Below are 26593 nucleotides of genomic sequence, written 5' to 3'. Positions count from 1 at the left end.
GATGTATTCTAAACCAATCATTATCCTTCGTTCCTCAAATAAATCAGGTAAGAACTAAGGCTACCCAAACCATGGGAATGATGTCACGCATTACATTTCCAAGTGCAAGACTAACTCTTAAAAACAAAGTCATATTGTTTAAATCAATCATTAGACCTATCATGACCTACGTCGCCCCAGTATGGGCTCATGTTTCAAAGACCAATATGCAGCGTCTGCAAAGTCAACAGAATAAAATACTGAGAACTCTTGTGCGTGCCCCCAAAGTACATCAGAGGGGCTGACATTAGAAAAGACCTGAAGATTCCAACCATCCTCAGCTACATCCAACAAATCTCAGAGGATCACTTTGAAAGCATGAGGAACTCAGAATACGAGCATCTGAGAGAGCTGGTCGATTACAACCCACGTCAAAGACTAAAATTTCTTAGACCTCAAAACGTGCTGCACGTGCCATGGTCGGTGCGCTAGGGTCTGAACTACTGAGCTGTATAATCTTTGTCGATCTATCATAATATTTTTGTACTTTTAATTTGCTATCGAAATAATCGATCAACTCTATTGCATAGAGTGGCATTGTGGTTTTATGTACATGACTGATCTTGCACAGCACCAATTTGTATAATTTCGGCTAACACACTTGTTTTTCTATGACTTCTTTTGTATGTTAGATTTATTTTTTATTATTATTTTCTCATTAGTGCATTATGTAGCATTTTGGTGAATTGTACATGTGATTTATTTTTGTGTCCATTATAATACTTGTATTTATCGCATAATATATGTGTGTATATATGTGTGTGTGTGTGTGTGTATATATATATATATATATTTTTTTTTTTTTTTTTTTTTTTACTACTATTGATTTTACTGATCATCTGCTCTATTGCATAGAGTGGCATTTTGGTGAAGTTTGGCTGATCTTTGTGTATTTTACTATTCTGATGGTAGCATTTATCGGACTGTATGTGTTTTTTTTTTTCTCTCTCTATTAACTTACAAGCACTTCACATCTACACAAACACGCACAAACTTGTCTATAACCCTCTTCATAGCTAGCAAGAGCAGTCTGTAAGTCGCCAGGCAGCCCCTTTGGGCTGGGCAGCGACGAGAAAAATTAAATTCTGTCTGTCTGTATTTTAACGTGTATAAGGAACCCTTTTTGCCAAAACTTTTGTCCCAAAAAATTAGAGTAGGGTTCCTTATACATTGAAAGAATTACAAATACATATGTCTTAAGTTTAATAATGTATTTGTAAACTATAATTTAGTTTACCTTATGCAAAGTTAAATTAACTTTGCATAAGGTAATACGTTTTACTTTTAAATTAGCCTTATGCACGTTAAAATACTGTAAATTAGTTTTTTTTGGCTAAATGTGTAATGCACCCATCACGTTCACGCGAAACTGATAAGTGGTTGAATTCAAGTGGTATTTTCGCATGATTTCTTCCATATTTATCATACCTCATACTCGCAAACTTCATTCGGCCCTTTGCAGGCTGTCTGGCGACTTACAGATCACCAGGGATGGTATGTGAAGAAAAAAGACAAGTTTGTGCATGTGTGTAAGGTGTATAGTGTATGTATGTGTAGAGAATGAAAGAGCCAGGAGAGTGTATTGTTTACAAACCTTTGTGAAATGAATGCTCATCGAGATAAAACAACACAATCGAAGAACAAGGGGGAAATTCCATAAGGGAAGTAGCTGATGATATGCTACCCAAAATCCCCAAACAAAAATTTTACATAATCGAGAAACACCAGTGAGAGATATTTAAATCAGTAAAAGGTTAGTTCATGACAAAATAAATACGTACCGAATATTGTAACTCGCGCGCTTTCCCTTTTCGGCTAACATGTTCTCATAGTTAATTTTGCTCTTTTGTTGTTGTTGTTGCAATAAATATGAAGTTAACTTTCTCTTGAGAGCCTTCACTGCTGGGAGGGCCACCTTAGGCTATTAAAATTTTGACAAGTTTTTATTTTATATTTGTTCTTATACCTAAGCCCGCATAAATTGGAAATTTCATGAGAATATTTTGATTTCCCCATTACTTTGTAAAATATTGGTTAAACCGGTGCGCAGAATGAAAATGAATAAATACAAATACAAATACAACGCCACAACAGGCAAAATGCCCAACGAGGTGGCTGATAAAAAGATGCCCATAAAAATATGGATGTCATATATTTCAAAAATACAGCAACCCAATTAAAAATGCAATTAACACAAATTACAAACAATATATACACATGATAAAATATTATACAATGCCCATAAAGAATACTTATGGTTGTCTTATTCTAAGAATGGATAGCTTCTCGATTTACCCCAACATGTTTATCGTATTTCTTTTTAAACGTGTCAATTGTGTTACAATTTACTACCTCCGGAGGTAATCTATTCCATTTATTAACAACCCTATTGGAGAAAAATTCCCTGCGACACCATAACCTTGCATTGTCCCTCACCAATCGATACTGGTGTCCCCTTGTAAAAGCAGTCGATTGGCGGTGTACTAAAAGTTCATGGTCCATCCTATCCATCCCATTGAAAATTTTGAACACTTCGATCATATCTCCTCGACACCTGCGTTCATCCAATGTGAACATATTCAAAAAATGAAGTCTTTCTTCATAACTCAAGCCCTGTGTGCCAATAAGGACACGCGTAGCTCTTCTCTGCACCCCTTCAACCAAGTCTATGTCCCTCTGTAGGTATGGTCTCCAAAACCTTACCGCATACTCCAGTCCAGGACGAACTAAGCCTCGAAAAAGCGGAAGAATGACTTTAGGAGAACGCGAAGAGACCTTTTTGAAAATGAGACCAAGCATTCTATTCGCTTTTTTGACAACCGCTGAACAATGTTCAGAAAACTTAAGTCGATCGTCAATGAGAATTCCCAAATCGGTGACTCTAGTTGCATCCGGGATAGTGACACCATTCAACTCGTAAGAGAACCGTGGGTTGTTCGAACCAAAATGAGCGACCATGCACTTATCTACGCTAAACGTCATGCTCCAAATGATTGATAACATATAGTGTTCACTTTCTCGATGCAGAAAGGCGTAAGTTTCAAGTGACATGAAATTTGTTACTATGTTTTTACGCTTTCCGCGAAATTTCAGCAATTATAACGTGAATTAAAACGAAACGTCACAACTTTCAACTCTCCAACAATATAAAAGAAACGCAATCGGAGTCTGGAGGAGAAAAAGGAGAAATTTTATTAACGTCATATCAGAAAATAAAATGCACTATTATTGCGCATTCCCCCTTTGTTCCAGATAAAATAAAAGAAGAACGAATGCCGATGATATAAAGATAGGGATCCCACTCGTGTCTCCTCTTTTAATTGCCGTTATGACAAAGACACTGGTTAGACATCTGTGACACAATTACAAAATTTACGCACCATCAAAGGTGTAAATCCCACCGCCACTGAAAGACTTGAAGGACAATTTACCTCAAAAACTTTTATTCGTGTTTCTGTTTTTTTCTGAAATATTGCAATATTAATCGTAAATTTAAATTACCATCAGCTTCGAGTAATAAAATATGAATTTGAAATTCGTAATTATTCTAATTTTCCTGAGAATAGATTTTTCTCGTGCTTCTTTTCTGAAAGGTATGTGTTGAATCTCTAATCACTCTTATACTTGTTATTACTATTGCCAAATTGCCAAAGAAATGTTGATTTAATATTCAATTATATTTAACGTAACTCCTTTGCTGCATAGTTTTTTTTTAATTATTTCTGTTGAGCATATATGACATCTTCAAAAAAAATTCGTTTTCTGATTGAAATTGTCAATACGCTTATTATAGTAATTTATAGTGCATTATGTATTTGTATATATTTTTCCCGCGTGAAAGTTATTTTTTGTGTGAATAAAATTTGAATAAAACTAAATATATCTAAATAATATATATATATATATATATATATATATATATATATATATATATATATATATATATATTATTTAGATATAGGCCTACATATATCGTCAGAATCAGCATCACTTTGAGGGACAAGCAAAGGATGAACCGCATAGAAATCAGTGTTAAAACTGCCGATTTTACTGTAGAAATGCGGGAATTTAGTGGGATTTTCCGCCACATCAATAATTTTAAAAATTGTATTGAATTCTCAATTTTTGAAATATATTGAGTTCGCTTAGAGATACGAAGCTCAGAAAATTAAATATGAAGTAATTAGTCGGACCTACTTTTGAGCTGGATATCCATGCAATAACATTGATTTCAACTTTTTATTAATATCCTCTCAAGCATGAAAATTAATGTCTTCATATTGTCTTTTTAAATTCAACTGCATGAAGTCATACAGTTTAGATTGTTTTAAAAATTAATAATGAGCCTATAAAGGACATCAAAGAAATTCCACAGCTTTAATTAATCATTGTTGGAAGCTGAAACCGGCAGATGGTTAACTTGGAAGTTCGGGGGGGGGGGGGATCCAAATACCTAGCACTCCTTAAAAAAGGAAAAAAATAAAGGGAGGTATTTTAAGAGAATCGCCCGATTAGAAATGCGTATATTACAAAAAATATTGAACGTAGACACTTAAGATTAATTTTATATTACATGGCTAATCATAAAGTTTTTTTACAAACTAAATTAAAGGTGCTCAATATGTCCATCTTAGGATGCACGGCATATATCTATACGGTAGTCAAATACCTCTCAAACTTATGGACCATGTTTGCATCTGCTGTTGCTGTTATGCATATCTTCAGTTCGGCTAATGTAGCTAGAGGAGAGGGACATTTAAACGTAGTCTTTTATAAACCCACACAAGAAGAAATCGCTCACTGCGGGGTTCGGCGATCTTGGAGGCCAGTGATGTTTAACTGAATCGTCAGGTCACGTACGGCCGATCCATCGTTTAGGAATACGATTGTTCCAAAATTCTCTAACGTCCAAGCTCCAGTGTGGCGATGCCCGTCCTGCTGGAAAATGAAGCATCTGAATCGGTTTCTAACTGTGGGAAAAGCCAATCTTAACAAACACTGCAGTGGCGGACGAAGGAAGAGGGTTAGCACTACATGTCGGCAACTGCGTAAAACTCGAGATTTTCCTCTTTCCATCTATACATTATTCAATCAAAACAGATCAAAAGCTAAATAGTTATGATTTTTTTAAATCGAATGATTCTTTTTCAAATACCCTGTATATTCATTTCTACGTTTCTTTCATGAGTCGCGCAGGAAGGCGCCATATTGGTTAACTTGGACACGGTTTGTATGTCCCTCAAAGAAAGAGGGAAATATTACGTGATCCTCATTGAAAAAACCCAGGAAGCGCCGGGTACTATTGCTAGTTCTTTTATATTGTTATAAGAGATTCGCTTTCACGGCTGTCTAAAGCGTATGGTATTCACATTTTTTAAATTATACTAGTGGAACTTTTGACTTGTGATTTATTTTTTGCTAACTACATCATAAATTTATTTCAAGTTTTATACTAGAAATTTACTTATTAAATTTTAGCCCGAACAAATAAAATGAATAAATTGTAAAAATTACAATTTTTTTTACTTCCATTCTTTGTTACCCCCCTCCCTCTCCCGTCCCGTTATAAATAACATGACAAGAAATTCTGTATAGCCTTGCCTTCATCAGCGTCACAAAAGGTGTGCGTGTAAACATTTTGAAAAAAAAAAAAAATTCAGAACCAGCTCCTTCAAATGCTTTAAACCGTTTGTCTCTATCTTTAACAGCTTTTTTGTAATGATTGTTTTCAAATCATGTTAAGATTTCTGGACCACCCTGTATATTTCTACATCAATATTGTTCAAAACGAAAGAAATTAATAGATCATCGGAAAAAAAATTGAACTAAAATATTATTAACTGGCATACGCAAACAAAAAATTATATTATTATTTGCCTCTAAACTGTTTTTGAATCACTATCTCTACGACGAAATTTTAACACCTCATTAGATTCTGAAAATCTCTTCAGTATTATAGATAGCAGCAATATTATCAAGTTCAAAGAAAATGTTTGCTATTATTATTAGTGTTGTTACACTATTGGCTATTATTCGAACTGTTCTTCCTCTTGAGAAACTGGATAAAAAAATTAATCACACAATCGCATTGTTTTCTGCCATTGTCAACAGCTACTTATTGCCCACTGATAAAAAAAAAAGATGATCGATCCGATTTCTTCGAAACACAGTTGATTTCATAATCGAGATTGATAATATATTTCTTCTCCTTTGTCTCTGCAGAATGAGCAATTACACGGAAGGTGTTTGCGTTTATCTGCTTTTTTAGAGATAAGGGAACGATTTTCTTGGAAAGTTTGTGTCACGATAACTTCTCTCTGTGTAACCTATATTGTAATTGCTTTTTAATGGGGATTTTCTATCTCTCGTGGCAGTTTCTTGCACGTGTAATATTGTGATATCAACTCTTGTGAATTAACTGCTCATACATAAGTTACATTTTTACTACGTTGTTTATTATACGAACGTACATTATAATTTTTTTTGTGTGCACTTTCTTCTCTCTACTTTTGTTTTTCTCACATGATCTCTACATAAACTGTCAATTTCTTTCAGTTCGTTTTCTGCTGTAACCTTGGCCAACTTTTTGTTTTTCTACTCCCGCTCATCTTACACTTTGTTTAGATTTGCTGTATGTTTTCTGTTTATAAAAACTGGTCAACTCTTCTTTCGTCTCTGTCCGCTTTCTGTTTTCACATCTCATCCACTGTTTTTCTTCTTACTGTTTGGTTTTGGTTCAAAACATTCACCTGCCCTTCTTCTTTCTCTATCCACTTTTTGTTTTCATATTACTAACTGCTTACATTGAACATTGAGGGATCGGAACTAACTGCTTACATTTATTTTCTGTTTTTCATAAACATCGCATAATTTTTCTTTCTCTGTCCGCTTTCTGCTTTTATTTCGCCAACTGTTTGCATTAACTATCTGTTTTCTGTTCGAAAAATTCGCCTTCATTTCTTCGTTTGTCCGCTTTCAGTTTTCATCTTACCAACTGTATAAAATCCCTCTCTGTTCCTTTCCAAAACCTTCCTCAATCTTCTTTTTCTCTCTGTTCACTATCTGCTTTCTTCTTGTCAACTGTTGACTGTCTTTTTTTCTGTTCAAAAAAACTCGCCTACCTTTCTTATTTTCTCTGCCAGGTTTCATATTTGGTCAATTTTAACCGTTTTTTCGTAACCATACATTTTCTGATTTTTACTCAACTACTGTCTGCATTTTCCTAGAAGTTTTCTCTGCCCCATCTGCGTATTCCTCCCTTTTCTTTGTCTACCACATGTTCTTCACTTCCCTTTACTTTTCAACATCTTATTCTTTCATCACTATTCTGTTTTCTTCTTACCAGCTGTTCACATTTACTGTGCATTTTCTGTTAAAAATACTAAACAACTCAAGATTTTTTTTGTCCAACTATGTGTTTGTTCAGAAAACTCGCCTCCATTCTTCTTTCTCTGTCCGCTTTCTGTTCTCATCTGCGCGTGTTTTACTATTCGTTTCTTGTTTTTAAAAAATAAAAAACTCAATGGTAATATTAGTTCGCTATGAACAATACCATTAACGTTTCTGTGGTCACCAATTTTCGCCAGAACAGCTTTTTTCGCAAATTTGTTACAAAACGAAGTATGTATATCGAATTAAATTCCTCGAAACTACACTTCAGTTGGAACTTCAACTGTCCATGTCGACAGACACCCACTGTTATTGCTAACCGTGACTCTCAAATACAAATAAAAATACAACGTCACAACAGGCAAAATGCCCATCGAGGTGGCTAAGAAAAAGATGTCCATAAAAAAAATGGATGTCATATATTTCAAGAATACAGCAACCCAATTAAAAATGCAATTACAAACAATAAATATACTTGATGAAATATTAATGTGCCCATAAGAATACTTAGAGTTGTCTTATTTTAAGTATGGATAGCTTCCCGATTTACCCCAACATGTTTATCGTATTTCTTTTTAAACGTGTCAATTGTGTTACAATTTACTACCACCGTGGGTAAGCTATTCCATTTATTAACATCCCTATTAGAGAAAAATTCCCTGCGACACCATAATTTCGCATTTTTCCTAACCAATCGATCGACTCTCAAACGGTATGACAGGACTCTATCTTCGAGTCCCATTGGCTTGAGTTGATAATAGTCGATAAAGCCTGGACTGCGTGTGGTTAAAAAGTAAAACAAAGATTCGCTTATTTTTATTTATTTTTTCTCACCGAAAATGTGCTAGTAAATCGTGGTCACTAGAGTTCGTGATTGGCTGAAGTTGGTTTTCTGCGGTTTTCAAACTTTAAGGACTGAGTGTGAACCGATCTCCCACTCGAGAAAGTCTCCCTGCAGATAACAGCAGACTGTCAACACGATACTTGCATACTTATTCAAACATTAATCTCAAACATTGAATAATTTTTGGTATTAATATCATTAATAAGTATAAGAACTTAGAATATATAAAAGCGGCAAGCTATTAAGTCATATCTGAAAGTACTAGGGCACTTTCAGATGATGCATTAATCGTTTGAGAGAGACTTTAACATGTATTGCTAGTGTTGGAAGTCACTGAAACGTTGCTAAATCTCAAACCTTTTTGACTATCTGCAAGCTCGTGAGTTGTCCGGGAAAGTCAAAATGATCGTAAATGCTAGAGCTGGCCAAAGCTGGAGGGCTAAAGCTAGAGGTGGCCAGACTTCATAGGTCGACCATGGCTGATAAAAGAACAGATATATTTCGTGGACGTCAGGTTCTGAAATCTCGGTATATATATTCAGAATCAAATTTAAAAGTTAAAATCAAACAGTTTTTAAAAAAAAATTATTTATCCACGAAACCTTCAATCAGAAAAAAAGTAAATAACAATCTTGTAAATTTGATAAAAGTTTTGTATTAAAGTGCTTTTGTAAAACTTAGAAATACAACCGATAAGCCGATCGGTTACATTCGATCATGTGCAACTGATCAGCTTACCGGCAGCATTTTTCAAGTTTAATAAAGGAACTTTCAGTTTAGCCACTTCAGTGTTCTGGAAATGTGGATTTCTCACGAATTGGTGACATGCTAAAATATATAGTATGCATATATACACTGAAGAGCCAAAAAAACTGGTAGACCTGCCTAATATAGTGTAGGGTCCCCGCGAGCACGCAGAAGTGCCGCAACACGACGTGGCATGGACTCGACTAATGTCTGTAGTAGTGCTGGAGGTAATTGACACCATGAATCCTGCAGGGCTGTCCATAAATCCGTAGGAGTAAGAGGGGGTGGAGATCTCTTCTGAACAGCACGTTGCAAGGCATCCCAGATATGTTCAATAATGTTCATGTCTGGGGATTTAGGTGGCCAGCGGAAGTGTCTAAAGTCAGAAGAGTGTTCCTTGAGCCACATTGTAGCAATTCTGGACGTGTGGGGTGTCGCATTGTCCTGCTGAAATTGTCTAAGTCCGTCGGAATGCACAATGGACATGAATGGGTGCAGAGGATCAGACAGGATGCTTACGTACCTGTCAGAGTCGTATCTAGACGTATCAGGGGTCCCATATCAGGCTAACTGCACACGCCCCATACCTACTACTACACCTCACACCAGCTCCGGTCATATATCGCCATACGGTAATTTCCAACCAGTGGAGTTGAGTGGGAGATGAAGGCTCCATCCATTGGTGGTCGCCCTAGGCTCGGTAGGTAAAGAACTTGCTTCGAATGTTCTATGCCTGGATTCGAACGCATGGACCTTGATGGTAACCTTCATAGTGGAAGACGAGCATCTTTAGCACTACGCCACTCAGGCACACACGCCCCATACCATCACAGAGCCTCCACCAGCTTGAACAATCCCCTGTTGACATGTAGGGTCCATGGATTCATGAGGTTGTCTCCATACCCGTACACGTCCATCAGCTCGAAGCAATTGGAACCGAGTCCAATGTCGGTGTTGTCGGGCCCAGGCGAGGCGTAAAGCTTTGTGTCGTGCAGTCATCAAGGGTACACGAGTGGGCCTTCGGCTCCGAAAGCCCATATCGATGATGTTTCGTTGAATGTTTTGAATGGTTCGCACGATGACACTTGTTGATGGCCCAGCATTGAAATCTGCAGCAATTTGCGGAAGAGTTGCACGTCTTTCACGTTTAATGATTCTCGTCAGTCGTCGTTGGTCCCGTTCTTGCATGGCCTTTTTTCGGCAGCAGCGATGTCGTAGATTTAATTTTTTACCGGATTCCCGATATTTACGGTACACTCGTGAAATGGTCGTACGTTAAAATCCAAATTTCATCGCTACCTCGGAGATGCTATGTCCCATCTCTCGTGCTCCGACTATAAAACCACGTTCAAACTCACTTATATCTCGATAACCTGTCATTGTAGCAGCAGTAACCGATCTAACAACTAGGCCAGACACTTGTTGTGTTATATAGGCGTTGCCGACCGCAGCGCCGTACTCTGATTGGTTCCATATCTCTTTATTCGCATACGCATGCCTATACCAGTTTTTTTGGCTCTTCAGTTTATATGTGTGGTACTAACGTTTTGTGTTGTCAGCATTATGCTTGTTCAGAACTCTAGTGGTCACTGCTATCTGTCTTCTGTACGGCAGATGCCCGAATTTTTGTTTCATATGCAGATGCCAGGACACGCTGCAAAAGCACTTCGTGAGGAACGACGTCATCTATACGCTGCTTTCATATATTCAATTATCAGATCTTCCTTCTTGCATACTGCTTTCTCTCCTGTCCAGGGTATTCGGAAACACAGTAGACCTTAGATTATTCGATACTCACGGGACGTATGTCGGAAAACTGACCATTTGTGTGTGTGGTAAGTGAACCACATACTATATATATATACTGACTTGACTGATCTCTTAATTAATTTTTATTTTGTATAGCTCCAAGTATAGAGGACATATCATGTTCATTTGAAGACACGATTTGTGCATGGACCAATAAAGGTGGTAGTAAAGGTGTGCAGTGGCGTTTATCAAATTCAAGTGAAGGACAATTGATAGGAGGTAATGAGCACTGTGTACTTTTAGTTAGGAATAACCATGTGCGAGTGTGTAATAGTCAAACTCAGTTATAATTACCTCGGTTGTAACGACTAATCGGTGTTAAAGTGAATAAATTTGCGTTCTCCTGTCTGATTCTTATACATAATGATGTTAATAACCCTTGCTTACAAAGTCGATGAAAACGCCATGCTTCGGTTATAACGACATTTTTTTTTTCGACGCTTTTGCTCCCGTTTTCTAATAGCGTTTTCCTACCAAAATTAGAGGGCATGTTCCTTTGTTGTTTTGATTTAACAATAAAAAAATTTTAAAAGTTATCAAACAGACATGACTATTTTGGGATGTATGTCAAGGAAGATTCCTCTCCCACTTGTTAATACAAGATGTTTCGGAAGAACTACCTATATTAGGAGATGATGATTTTTCGAAGAAAATGCACCCCTCCACCTCCCCGGGGTCCCAAACCCCCCGGTCTCTCGTTTGCCGGACGTGTGCTTTACCTCGAAACTATGGAGACAGATAGAATATTCCTTCCTTAGATAATACATATATGTTGAATGGCTCCGCGTACATGGACGGCGGCAACAATCCACGAATAGCTCGTGAGTGACATTAGGCCACCAGATGTCGACATGTATGTAGAGGAAAATGGTCTAATCATCAAGTGAAAACTATCGTGGGATGGTTTGCACTCTTTTCCAAAAAAAAAGATTTATCACATGTTTGACATTCCGACTTGCTTATCGGTATGTGACGTATTTTCTCGTAATTTTGCCAGACTTTTTAGTAGAAATGTACGAATTTTATCAATGAAGCGCTTACTACAATTTTGTTTAGTTTAATTTCACTAATTTAATTAATTGAGCTTTATTTCCACCAAAGGTCATACGTACGCAATAACTTGTGATTTCCTCGACAGTTTGTAACAATCTTGGGCACAACTCGCAATGTCCCGGATTTATGATTCCATTTTTCTGCAGCTTTCTTGCTTAAATATGGTCACCCAACGATCTTAATGAAATAACTTCATTTATAGGATTCGGTTGCATATAATATTTCATGCATAAAAGGACTTAAAAACGTTAACATTATGGGGCGGAGATACGTGCGGGATGGGAGGGCAATGTCCCCAATTCCCCCACCTCCCCCCCCCCCCCCCTGCGTTGAAGGTGGAGCCGACTGATCTAATGTATGTGCGAGTATATGAATTGGCATCATCATCGTCATGCCCTAGCAATGATCATCGTGCTCCCCTCCCCAGATTTTCAAGGCTATCTCCGCCTATGGTCACCATTGGTTTTAACGACAATTTGTTATTGATAAAAATTCGTGGAATCTTCCAGAGAGTTATAAAGGAGTCTGACCGTATTTGAATAAACGCAAAAAATTAAAATTATGGACTTCTCTTGACTTTGGTATTCTCTAATAAAATGCAATGTTATACTCATTTGTTTAGGAGAACGATTCCTCATACTAAGGAACACGCTTGACCCTTCCAGGAGCGTACTGGGAAATCTGTGGAGTCAGTTATTCACGTGGTCATCGCCAAACATCACACTCACCGCACACGTGTTCTGCGGCACAGATACGGAGTTACAGATGAATTTCTTAGACATCGGAAATCGTGAATCAAGACAACATGGAGTAATAGCTTGCAGCGAGAAAGATTCGTGGAACTTCATAGTCATCCCCCTGCATGAATATCTCAGCGGGAAATCACCGAGGCAGTTTCAAGTAAGTTCAGCTGCTGCTCTCATCTTTTTCCTGATTGAAGTTTAATATAGTCATGCTAGATCCCATCGAAATGGAACTGTCACTCTTAAATCTATGAACACTCAAAACTAACTATGAACTCAAAACTGATTTCTTATATTTCACAGATTATTCTGCAGGGCTCTGTGAAAATATCGCCATTGGCATTGAAGCATTTGAATTTCGTTCCGGATGATTCAATCACCCCATCCACCAGAACAATATCCCTGCCTGTAACGACAACCAAAGAAGATACGTCATCCTCGGTGATTACCGAAGATGGCTTTTCAGCAACGACTCCCCCACCTTATACAACTTCGGATAATCTTAACAGTCGCTCAACTTCTTCGTCGACAAGCTCTGATCGACCAGCAACGACTTCAATAAAAACATCAAGTAGATCTCCCACAGAAATAAGTACAAAGATTTTCGCATCATCCACAGAAACAAGTGCTTCCTCCACCGAAGAACAAACTTCCCCAGAGAGTTCTTCGGAAGTTGCTACGACCATTGTATCTCATAGTTCTGATGCAGAAATCGTCACCGAGACTTCGACAGCAGCGTACTCGTCGACATCGTCAAGAGATACATCCGTGTCGCAAACGCATGGCACAGACACTGTCTCCACATTATCATCGACCCCAAGAACAACGGCGACAGAGCAACAAACACTAGTCACAAACTCGACCTCAACCCATATGTCGCCAACTGTAGCGACAATGACCTCAGACTCTGAAGAGGCTTCGTCTAAAATTACGTCAGATGTCTCATCACAAATAACCACTGCTTCCGAGATTTTTACTCACGGTACAACCAAGATAACTGCCCCGATCAACACTGAAACAATATTTCAAACATCCCCTGTGGTACCAACGTCAGAAATATTCTCTACTACATCCAGAGTGTCCCGTGATACAACGGAGCCATCGTCAGTCTCAACATGGACCTCACCAACACAAAAGACGACGTTACCTCAAAGTAAGCTTTAAATACAGAAAACGTCTTCCTTCTTAGACGAAATTATTGCTTTAGCTTTGTTTGGCACTAGCAAGGGTGGTGGCGTTCTGGTTTTAATTGACTTATGAGGACTGAAATTGCATGACTAGATCTTTGACACAAGAACCTAATTTTCAATAGCGAATTCTTTTTCATTTCAGTTCTCCGAATTGATGACCTTTCGTGCACATTTGAGAATTCTTTTTGCCTCTGGTACTCGAAAGGTGGCAGTTCTGGATCAAAAGTTAGGTGGAAAATGGTGGATTCAGCTACTGATCCTGGTATATCAGGAACCAATGGTAAGTCCTCACTTTACTTCCCAAAAAAAATTCAAGGAAACAGACTGGTGGTCTCCACCGGAAATCGAACTCCGGTCCTCTTGCAATCCCGGTGAGATCACTAGCTAGTATACCAGTCAAACACACTGAATTCACTTCCCTATATTTTAGATAGACGGATTTTATTCACCATTTTTCTTTCCATAGAATGAATAAGTAGTGCTGCGATCTATCAAGGAAACATTGAACGAATTCTTGTCACAGTAAACTGATATTTGATCGATTCATGTTCATCTCAAAAATGCAAAAATTGGTTTTAAAATTAAGATAATTCAGTTTTTTATTTAAAAAAATAACAAAGTTATTTAAAAAAACAGGTTAACTTGTTAGTACGGTAATATGGTCCGAGAAATTTAATAATTGCATTAAATTTGAAGAAATACATATAAAGTGCAGAAATCAGTTATTCTACAGATTGTCCAGGTATCAAATCGGTTAATCTGCAGATTAGTTAGGTAATGTGCACATTAACGGCTTTCGAGCTTTAGCGGTAGCATATGTAGTATGCGTAAGTAATAGGACGTGCGTCTTGCAAATGGTATACGATTGATCTTGGAGGTGTAAATTAAAAAAAAAAAAGTGTCCAAAAAATGTTTAGCATTCATGTTGCAACGGGGTTGTATAGTTATAAAAATTAACATTCTATACGGACATTCTGTGCACATAAGTCCAGTTAGAAAGTTGTAGCCCTGTCTCTCCCGATGCCAACAAAAGATATTCCACGTTAGTAAGTGCAATGTTCGAACTAAAAAAATGAGCGTTTGTAAGTGTAATATGCGAAACATGGAGGAAAGTTGAGAAAAAACGGCGTTAAATACGACTAAACCGTTTAACCCGCATTTAAAGCTGTTTTTTCCCAACTTTCGTCCGTTTTTTTTACTTCGAATATCTCAGCGAATATTGCACTTACAAGCGTGGAGTTTCTTTTGTTAGCATCAGGAGAGACAAGGCAACAACTTCACATTTGGGTTTCTGAGCACAGAGTATAGTCAGTTAACATTTTCTAGATAACAGCTGTACAAAACCCCTTGCAACATGAATTTCATTTGTGAGTGCTACACATTATTCGGTGCTTTTCCTTATTGGAAGTATGCCTCCAGGATCAACGGTTCACCTGTAAAATGTCATACTCCCGGTTACTTACGCACCCCTGTATATACATTAAAATAAAAATAACGTGATCCACACGTATTCCCAAGGGATCAGCATGATCCGTCCAGGGAATTTGTTAGTGTTAGTAAACATCCATGCCCGAACCGGGATTCGAACCCAGACCTGCACAGTGAGAAGCTAGTTCCCTAACCACTCGACCGCCAGGCGGAATTATCTGATAATTTTAACTTCAATATCTGAAGTCTTATGTAATAGGTACCATAAGGTGAATGTGCATATGTAAATAGTAGGCTAGGGTTTTTATGCCCTAAAAAACCTAAAAATATTCTTTCACAAATAGGCTGATCGTAAATTCACGAGAAAAATACGCGAAATTACAAGAAATCGCCAATCATTATCAAATACAAGGGCACACTAATAAAATTGCCAATAGTTGCTTGAGAAATAGCCAATTATTGCTAAAATCACCAACTGCGGGAAATGAAGCTAGGGAGGAGAGGTCGGAGAAAAAAACAAATCTTCATTGTTATGCTGAAAAATATGCAATATCAAAACATGCCTCAAGTTCTGAAGATCATAAAAATGCATTAAAAAATTACCGAAAATCATGAAAGAAATGTTCTACTTCATAAAAATAGCAAATACATAAAATGCATAGAATATATGCAAGGTCATAAAAGTCCTAGTTTGTCCTACATTAGTCCTACTACTACTTAGTCCTATATTGCGCCAATTTCTTTCATTTGTTTTCCATACTTCCGCACAAAAAAATCTTTGCTTGGAATAGATAAAACTTCTAAAATAAATATATGTGATTGGCATTACACCCATTTCCAAGATCCACCACGCGGACACCGTGGCACAAAATAAATTGCCATATGCCATATTTGGATTAGTCATGGTTGTAAAATTGAAGATAGTGATATCACTATCACTAGATATGACTCCTTTGGCTTGCCCCTAGACCAGGTTTTTAACGGCCTATGACACTATAGAGCGGGATTGCACAAGCTCCGGCCCGTCAAAGTTGATCACGTAGTACCAATGAACACAACACGCTAAATACCTTGGCTGAGTATATTTCTTTTATAAAAATACAAGATATTGCCAAAAAACAGTTTCCAAAGGCAAATAAAGCTGCCAGTTATGGCCAAAACATTTCTCAAAGGCAAGTAAGGTTGTCGTTTACATCAGAAAAAGTGTCACGTGCAAGTAAAGTTGTTAAACACGAGTTGCCAGTTACTGTAAAATAAAATGCCAAAGGCAAGTGAAGTTGGCAATTATAGTGGAAAAAGTATGGAAAGGCAAGTAAATTTCCCACCTATCGCTAAGATTGTTGAAAAAAATCGCCAACAGCGGAACACGATGGGTACTGCTAGTCGAAACGTTCAACTTCAGTGATGAAGAACTGCACTGCGAGCCGCTCAAGTGCGTTAAAACTGAACCACGTGTAACTTAAGGGGATCTCTAAATTTGCCACTGACCTCTTAAGTGTTCTGGAACTCTGCCGGGGTCATTCAAGTGATCTGTAAATGCGACACTTTGTTAGTTTTTATAAAATTACGTTTGAGGTGGCGGCCACATCAGATAACCCCGAGGGCCACATTTGGTGAGCATATATGGTTTTGAGAAAGGGTCTTCAACATTTCTCAAGTCGCGAGAGTCCATCATGAAATGAAGAGCATCACTGACGGCAAATTTGACATAGGTATGCCTCAAAACTGCAAGTTGTAATCTTTGAATGTAATTTTTGTAGGGTGTTTGATCGAAGATTTGATCAAGTGCTTGCGAGCACCAAATCTGACACGAGCAACAAGTACTCTTAGTGCTTCGAGCAACAGGTTGAAGATGGCTAGCTTAGAAAAAATTTCTCTTTAGAAATTCGTTGCGACCCACCAGAAATTCATTATAATAATATGTATAGGCATTTTCTTCCGAAATTTCAATTTTTTTTAAATATTATTTGCATCAATGATTTTTTTTTATCGTCGGGGGGGGGGGGTGGTAGGGACTGTTCGGGCCTCCCCCTCCGCGTACATCTCGGTAGGAGGAAGAGCTGACGAAATTTTTCTGACGGGGGGGGGGGGGAAGTCCAGAGTTTTGCTGACTTCTGCTGACAAAATGGGGGAGTCAAAAATGGGTAGAAAATCAACTGACGTTACACTTGAACGGCCCTAAACTGCATATTCACTCCGGGTAATGATTCTTGATCTGCATAGTTTCTGCGGGCTTAAAGGGACACCCTGTCCAGTGAATCGCTAAAAGAATTTGTAACATTCATTTTATAATTATGTCAAAGAAATTTTTTACGTACCCATTTCAGGTACAGGGTTCATTGTACTCGAAAATAAAGAGAACGTCATCAAAAAACACAAAATGGATTTGTTATGGAGTCCACCATTCACTTGGTCGAACCCTAACGTCTCGCTCGAGATGATGATCTACTGCGGCACCGGCTCGGAACTCCAACTCAATCTACTGGACAAAGAGCATAAAGTGAAAGCTTCCTACGGTGATGTAGAATGTCCAGATGAGAACCAATGGAACTCGGTATCAATTCCTCTTCGTGAGTACCTTGAGAAGAATCCTGCACGTCGATATCAAGTACGCTCTATCAAGTTGACTTATGGACTTCGGTCACATTCTACTAAGAATATTTTATCGAATACACAGTAATACCTGTCTAAGTTAGACACCTACGGTTTCATTAAAATCTGTCCTAGTTGAAGAAGTGTCCAAGTTATAGAGGTAAAGTGTCATGGGCATTCTGTATTAAAGAGAGTTATTTCCGGCTCCACTGGAAACAGTCCGATATAGCGAGGTGCCCGGAACCCAGAGGTGTCCAAGTTTAGAGGTTTCACTGTGTATGGTATGAACGTGAATGTTAAGGTATGAAATCGTGTTATGGTTTCTTTGTGTTTCGAAATGTTAAATGAAGCTTGTCATTTTTCATTTCAGATGACTTTGCTAGGCATGGTGAAAAAATCTCCATTGGCCCTGAAAAATTTGAAATTTATCACTGGCCAAACCACAGAAACTCCAGGCTTTTTATCATCAACCGACTCAACGACGGGGATTTCGACAACAGCAGCACGGTATACATCAAGTAAAAAAGATACGACCCTGTTTTCAACCACAGAAGCTTCGAAATTTACATCGTCTATAACTAATTCGCCCATTTCGTCTACGCCAGAAATCGGAGAAGATACAACGCCAGTTTCACGACCCACGCCAACAAGTACCAAACAGGAATCGACACCAACGTTATCGACTCTTATGTCAGAATCAACTTCTGAACAAGTCACCGTAACGAGCTCAGAAAACCACGAACACACCTCATCTTTATCGACTCTTTCCGAAAACACGGATTCATCGTCATCAGCCTACTCGACAACGGTTCCGAAAACCTCTCGAAAATACTCGACATCCGATGGTACAACTTCAAAATCCACGTCATCTTCTATCATGTCGACATCATCATCACATGAGCCCATCTCATCCCCGAGTCCAAGCGATGAAACAACAAATTCGTCAACGAAATCATCGTCGACACCTGTTTCCGACGAACCAACCACTTCGACCAGAGTCACCTACAACCATACAAAGGTCACGGATGTTCAAACAGACATCACAAGAACATCTGAAGGATTACTCTCCACTATTTCTGTCGAAATATCTTCAACTGTATCGACGACAGAGAATATAACTACAATTCCAATAGGTACGTATATCTAGACGGCGCTGCTTTCATGACGTCTATTGCTTTTAAAATTATTTATGAACGGGTATATATTTAGAAGATGTATGATGTACAGTAGAACTTGAGCCTCGATTAAACCGAATTTCGGGCAATTTGAGATACCTTTTATGGATTTACGGAAAATTCACCGCCAACAGTTCGACACGAAGGAGTGAGTTAGTGGTTGAGCCCGTGAGAGATCAATGACCTCCTCCTCTTCCTTCTAACCAGATCATGGCCCGTCGCTCTGTCTCAATGAAGAGATGTAAGCAGGTGGTTGAAGAAGACCTGGGTCATGCTGGGAGATAAATTAGCGTGGAGGGACCCCCATCAAAGATCTTATCTAAAGGGCCCCAGTTCTAAGATGTGAGGGTTAACGTTGGAACTACAATTAATAACTGATTAATGGCAGCGTGAATGAGTGAGAGAGTGAGGCAGTGAGTGATAAAATGGTTAGTGAGTGAGCGAGTGGTAGAGTGAATGACTTAATAAAAGAACGAGCGAAGGACGGAGTGAGTGAATCACATAATGAGTGTGTGAGTGACAGAGTAAGCTACCTAGTAAGGAAGTGAGTCTTGTTCACTCACCAACTCACTTGACTGTTCATCCTTTGCTTACTTCATTTGCTCATCATTTTGCCTTATTCTCTTTCAACCGCATAATTCTTTAATTATCGGTCAACATCACCCGGGCTATACATATACTACTACCACTACAACTTGCCCGTACATGCATCTTGTAAGCATACCTGTGCGGAATTCCTAACCAATCAGTACATGCCGGAAGGTGTTGTTTGCATAAGTGTATATGCGTTTTCCTAACCTATTTATGTTACTTACATCGTTTTTGCCAGTGCTGCCATCTCACTTCGATATTTTGAAGTGAAAATGGTAAATGCCTGAATTTCCGACGACATGTCAGTATCGTGTTGCAGGTCGTCCTGTTCTCTGCGAAGCGACTTTTTCAAATGGGAGAACGGCTCGCGCGCGCGCATTCGCTCCCTGTAGTCACAAAACGGAATAAAACTAATTTTTGCCGACCACCACTGTGCTGGGTTCGAACCTGGATCCTCGTGGTGAGAGCCAAGTACGATACCAACACGACTGAACTGCGGCTACTTTGCAAACGCATGCAAAAGCAAGTTTTAATCTGAAGTACATATCGCATTCATCTCCTTAACAGGTACATCTATCGAAGACATTTCCTGTTCGTTCGAACGCTCATTTTGTTCGTGGAACTCGAGAGGCGGATCAAAACTCTCCAATGTGAAGTGGAGGCTTTCTAATGTGACCATTGACCACGACATTCCTCACGTGGAAGGTGAGTATTGAGTCACTATATGTTATATATTCACGATTCAGTTCGAACATATGAATCAGATATCAATCAAAACCCGTAAAACGATCATTTCAGACGAAGGGTTTCTCATATTGAGGAACGACGAAGACATCTCAGAAGAGAAGCTTGATATCCTCTGGAGTGCACCATTCACATGGTCAACACCAGACGTCAATCTCACTGCTATGGTGTACTGCGGTGGTGACACGGAACTAGAGATGCATCTCCTGAACGAGAAGGGTCATGTACATAAATACTATGGAGATATCGAATGTGTCAAAGAATACGATTGGAATTTCGTTCATATACCATTGAAAGACTATCTCGAAAACAACCGTACTCGCCAGTTTCAAGTGAGTCGAGCCTTTGTAAAATTTTGAATACTTTACAGATTGCCTGATATTATTATTGTTTCTGCCCGGTAGCCGAGATGTTGGTGTCATCCACACTTCGTCACCTCCAAGGTCAAAACGTTATAGATAGACACAGAGCCGCCCTTGGGGGTGTGTGACAAGTGCGGCTGCATTGGACCTCCCAGTAATTTCTGCGTGCCCAAAACATTTTTTTTTGGTTTCAGACGGAGGAAGCCCAGCAACTATCGACGTTTCGATAAGACAGGATGGAGCTGACCCCCAACTAAATTGAATGTGGCAAAAACATCTTCCGATTTTATACGGAAGGGGTCACAATTAACTGTGTGGCGGAAAAAAATTGTAGGCAAAATGACAGAGGAACGTAACTAATATCCGCGTGACAAAAACATTTTTCGACTTTAGGCGGAACGGGCCCCGCAACTATCAGAGTGCCGAGAAAAAAAAATCGAAAACAAAGAGACGGAGAGTCTCCAAATACATTCAATGTACCAAAAACATTTTTGATTTGAGACGGAAGGGGGGTCCAACAACTTTCGGTGTGCCAAAAACAAAAATAAAAGAGAAGGGACGTAGGGTCCTAACATATTCCCACATGCCAAAAACATTTTTTGTATCGAGATGGAAGTGCTAAAAACATTTTTGGCACAGCCATTTTGAAAGAAAAATATTTTTCATTAATTCTGTTAATTAGGGCCCTGCACCTGTAAAAACAGAACAAATATTGACTGGTATCCTGAATTATCTACACCGCAACTGTGAAAATGCTTATTAAAATCAATATAAGAAATTAGTGAACGTTATATAGTATACTTCATGCGCGGCCTCTAGAAATTGTCATTAAACTGTAGGTCAAGGTATGGAAGACAAAAAAAGGAGATGCATTTAAAAAAATTAATTTCCTTGATTCTTATTCTTCTTTTTTTTAGATCACATTGAATGGAATGGTCACGAAAACACCTCTAGCAATGAAGCATTTAAGATTCACGGCCTTCACTGATCAAACTACAACCAAATCTTTTGATAAAATATCGACGACGATTTCCGTGACGGAAGAAGAAGCGTCTACCATGCCAACGACTTCCGCGCCACCTATGACTTCAGATTCGACGACAGAAATGGAAACGTCTACTTCTATGTCAACGATGACTACTGATTCTGTGACAAGAGAAGAAAAATCATCTTCAGCGCCACCAATGACTTCAGACTCAACGTCAGAAAGCAAAAAATCAACTTTCGTAACACCGACGACGAGAAAAGACACCACAACAAAGGAACATAAAACATCCTACAAGCCACCGATGACATCAGATGTTGTGACAGAAGAAGAAAGATCATCGTCCACAACAACAGCCGTGACGTCTGAATCATCAACAGACAAAGATATAAGAACTTCCACCTTGCATTCAGAATCTACTGCATCTTCTCGTGAATTTTCATCTTCATCGTTTATGACAAGTGAACAGACTATATCCGATAAGATGACTACATCGTATAAGACGACTACATCAGATGAGACCAGTACTACATCGGATAAGACGACTACATCAGATGAGACCACTACTACATCGGATAAGACGACCACATCAGATGAGACCAGTACTACATCGGATAAGACGACTACATCAGATGAGACCACTACTACATTGGATACGACGACTACATCAGATGAGACCACTACTACATCGGATACGACGACCACATCAGATGACACCACTACTACATCGGATACGACGACTACATCAGATGAGACCAGTACTACATCGGATAAGACGACTACATCAGATGAGACCACTACTACATCGGATAAGACGACTACATCAGATGAGACCACTACTACATCGGATAAGACGACCACATCAGATGACACCACTACTACATCGGATACGACGACTACATCAGATGAGACCACTACTACATCGGATAAGACGACCACATCAGATGAGACCACTACTACATCGGATAAGACGACTACATCAGATGAGACCACTACTACATCGGATAAGACGACTACATCAGATGAGACCACTACTACATCGGATAAGACGACCACATCAGATGACACCACTACTACATCGGATACGACGACTACATCAGATGAGACCACTACTACATCGGATAAGACGACCACATCAGATGAGACCACTACTACATCGGATAAGACGACCACATCAGATGAGACCACTACTACATCGGATAAGACGACCACATCAGATGACACCACTACTACATCGGATACGACGACTACATCAGATGACACCACTACTACATCGGATACGACGACTACATCAGATGAGACCACTACTACATCGGATAAGACGACTAAATCAGATGAGACCACTACTACATCGGATAAGACGACTACATTGGAAAATACGTCACCGTCACCCATTTCTGACTCAACAACGACTTTGCCACCAACCACGGGTAAGTTGTGTGAAGTATTTTTCTTTCCTATAATCCTAAAAGAGAGATGAATTTATAAGTAGATGTTCATAAAACGTGTGTATATCGATTATAGAAGACACTATTTTATCATACTGAAAAATATATTAAAGTTTGAGCTCTGATATGGTAAAGCTCTACTGGCGAAGTTGTTTACCTCAGCTACGAAAATCGCCTGCTGAAGCTTCACAAACTTTTCAGACACAGAAGCGATTGAAGAAAGGTTCGGGCAGATCTCCTCTTGATTTGATTTTGAGCAACGCTGTCTATCGACGAAAATTCGATCTTATTTTTTTTTTTCTTTACTAGCAAAAAAGACCCTTCGTGAGAATATTTTTGCAAAACGCATTCAAATATACGATTTCCTTCAATTTTTATGAAATTTTTTAATCATTCACGAATATGCGGGATGCCCCGTACATTGCAATTGATTTGATCTTCTTTCATTTCATGGTCACAGTTTCACCGAAAGAAGTCATATCATGTTCCTTCGAAAATACGTTGTGTTCCTGGATTACTAAAGGAGGCACAAAGAAAGTGAAATGGGAGATTTCCAATTCATCTATTGATCCTGAGATTCCTGAAACAAAAGGTATATAGTCATCCATTTGTATCTCGTACAATCATGTTTCGAACCCAATTTAGCTCTAACCAGAAATTGTGAAAATGAAAACAAACTTGTTTTATGATGACTTTGGAGGCTTATATTTTCTTTGTATTTAGGAGGAGGGTTCTTGATTCTCCGAAACAGAGACGATTTATCGAAGAGTAAAATGGACGTTTTATGGAGCGAAACAGTTAGTTCGTCTTTGAAAAACGCCACCCTGCGTTTCCTGATGTACTGCGACGAAGACTCTGAACTCCACGTGAACATAGTCGATCAAGGGCGAGCAGGAAATCACCAGCAATGCGGAATTATAGAGTGCCCTCACTACAAGAAGTGGAATAATATCTCGATAGTTTTGGGTCAATGCTTGAGCAGCGGACAGCAAGTACAGAGCTTTCAAGTGAGTTTGATTTTAATGAAAAACACATTACCTGGGTGCCATTACTTTAGGTGAGGAAAAGGGGTTTACATGATGTTCCAGAAAACTACCGCTAAAATGAAAGCGGCGATAGTACGCGTTTAGTCAAGCAATTTTTGAAATGGTGGCCTTGGGTCTGAAACCACTCATTAGATAGATATGAGTATATATTAGTTTAGAGAAATTATTTTTCGTATATTAGAAATGCTCAAATATACGAAAAATGAGGATGTATCAAGTTTCAAATGTTTTATTATGCTTTTTAACCTCGATTTAGATCACTCTACACGGCATCGTGAAAAGTTCGCCACTGGCCATCAAGAATTTGAGGTTCGACTCTGATCAGACAGTACCAGAGACAGTCAAACCGACGACCACTGTTATATCAACAATAACAATAACCGCAGAAACAACTGAGCGCAGGACTAGTAGCACCACCAGCAGCAGTGAAGACCACAGAACTGAGCAACCCACGTCATTCTCGACGCATAAAACGACTCCAGGGAACAATGTCACACCTATCAAGCATTCGATCATCGATCAATCACCACTCCAGGTTTGGCACATCGCACTCCTGACCGTCGTCTCGTGTGTAGCGGTGTTCGGCGGACTCGTATTCTACGTGAATTCCCGGTCTGCCAATAAACGTATCAGGAAGTATACTATGGAATCGGAACAGAGAAGTGATGTTGAAATGGAAAGAGTCCACGCTCCCGAGTTGGCAAATATCACCGTTCAAAACGAGGACACGCGCTTGTAAAATCACCATACGTGCGTTTATCAAATTAGCTTATTATTTATCACACATTGCCATTTGAATTCAATTTTCATTTTGCATTTACTGATTATTCCACCATTTAAGTATCATCAATAAATAATTATTAAATATTTTGTGCGTCCAAATATTTTCATTGACTCTGAACATTTCTAAAATCATTTGAAATGAATAAGGGGGTGTTCAATGAACAATTTGAATTTGCAGGGGGGGGGGGTCTAACAAGCAGGGCCGCAACTAGAGGGGGCGCAAATTTCTCTTTTTAACCTCTCCTTCAACATTATCAGGGGGCGCCAAAATGCGTGTTTGTCCCGGCTGACCAAGTAGTTGCGGCCCAGCTAACAAGAGCGCCTGGAGGAATCCGAGAAGTAAATGGGCTCCTTGGAATCATTTCACGGGGTCCGTGAGATTTAAATGAGAAAGCAGTTAACTTATAATTTTTATATCATACAGTGAAATATCTCTGGATAAGTGACACATCCACGAGCCCAGAATTTTTGTCTCTTAAATAGAGGTGTCTCACAGATGGCAGTTTGACCAGGGCTGCAAAAGAATCTAGACACCAGAAAAATATTTTATTGGAGTGTTTGAAGCATCAAAAAACTTTTACCCGGAGAAAAAGGTCTAGAATAGTGTTTCTACTGATTTTTCCAGGGTACAGTGACCCTCTTCCATGTTGGCAGATATGCTGCTATGAATTCCAAACATTTTGTGCTGCTCTCAGCCTGAAATTTAGTTACTACACAAAAAAAAAAAAAAATTCAGGTGCCAATACCAATTTTTTTTGTCACCACCGCGACCTATAGCCAGGGATTTGTCCAACCCTGAGTTTGACTGTGTAATGAATGTTCTTCTGAAATTCTATTATTATAGTAAGAGTTCAGTATTATAATTGATCAGTATAGGGTAATTATAATGAAAAAGTTCCCTTATTTGGAGTAGTTATCCGAATACAGCCAAATTTTTAGGATATCTTAATGACGATGGGGGAAGAGAGATTTAGGAAATAAAAAAAGAAGTTCAAATTTTTTCTACCATCAGGTGCAAAAGTGACGATTTTTTATTGCATTTTCCCCATAGTCCATATAGCGTATATACCAAGCTTTAACTTGAATACGTCTACCAGAACGGGCGTGTAATGATACTGTTCATAGGCACCGGAACCTATGGGCTGAGGCAATTTCAGCCCCTCCACTAAATTTTGTAAGGAAACTGCGTCCCGCCAATAATTTCTGAAAAAACAATGCAATTTCCCTCTCTTGCGTACGTGCTTGAGTCCCGTACATACGGGACGACCAGCAACTTTCAGCCCCTCCAATGTTTTCTTTCATGTTTTGGCTCCTCTGCTTCGTAAATAAATTTCATTAATTAGTGCACCAATGGATCAATTATTGAAATGACATAAGACAAGTTTGTGTTTTATTTTATTTTTTAAATTCTGTGGATAATACGTTGCCGTGGATTATACGGTTTTTTTTTCCTTTCTTCAAATTTCGCTTGAGGATTCAGCGCCACCTAGGCTTATTTTTACGCAGCAAAATACGGTACACAAAATCAATGAAAAAATGCGAAAACACAGAAACTCCGAAGAAATGCAAAAACACAAAGCAGCGCAACAATGCAAAAAATTTTGGCAAGGGATGAGACAGAGCTG

General features: G+C 38.8%; 1 protein-coding gene across 1 annotated transcript; it reads left to right on the top strand.

Annotated features, from left to right (window-relative positions):
• Nucleotides 1-3350: 3350 nt before the first annotated feature.
• Nucleotides 3351-25050, top strand: LOC149079900 (uncharacterized). Its single transcript, XM_089240400.1, has 13 exons — nt 3351-3632; nt 10925-11047; nt 12504-12781; nt 12928-13777; nt 13957-14094; nt 17570-17850; nt 18205-18967; nt 20168-20305; nt 20399-20676; nt 21624-23121; nt 23600-23731; nt 23863-24146; nt 24442-25050. Exons 1-13 carry the CDS (start codon nt 3563-3565, stop codon nt 24922-24924), a joined length of 5316 nt encoding a protein of 1771 aa, XP_089096526.1. The 5' UTR covers nt 3351-3562; the 3' UTR covers nt 24925-25050.
• The last annotated feature ends 1543 nt before the right edge of the window (nt 25051-26593 follow it).

This window comes from Pholcus phalangioides, unplaced genomic scaffold (assembly GCF_987345545.1).
Source record: "Pholcus phalangioides strain wild (caught in Gottingen) unplaced genomic scaffold, Ppha-v1.0 ptg000012l_1, whole genome shotgun sequence".
Taxonomy (NCBI): Eukaryota; Metazoa; Arthropoda; class Arachnida; order Araneae; family Pholcidae; genus Pholcus; species Pholcus phalangioides.
The sequence above is the reverse complement of the archived record's forward strand: the minus strand, read 5'-3'. Positions and strand labels throughout refer to the sequence as shown.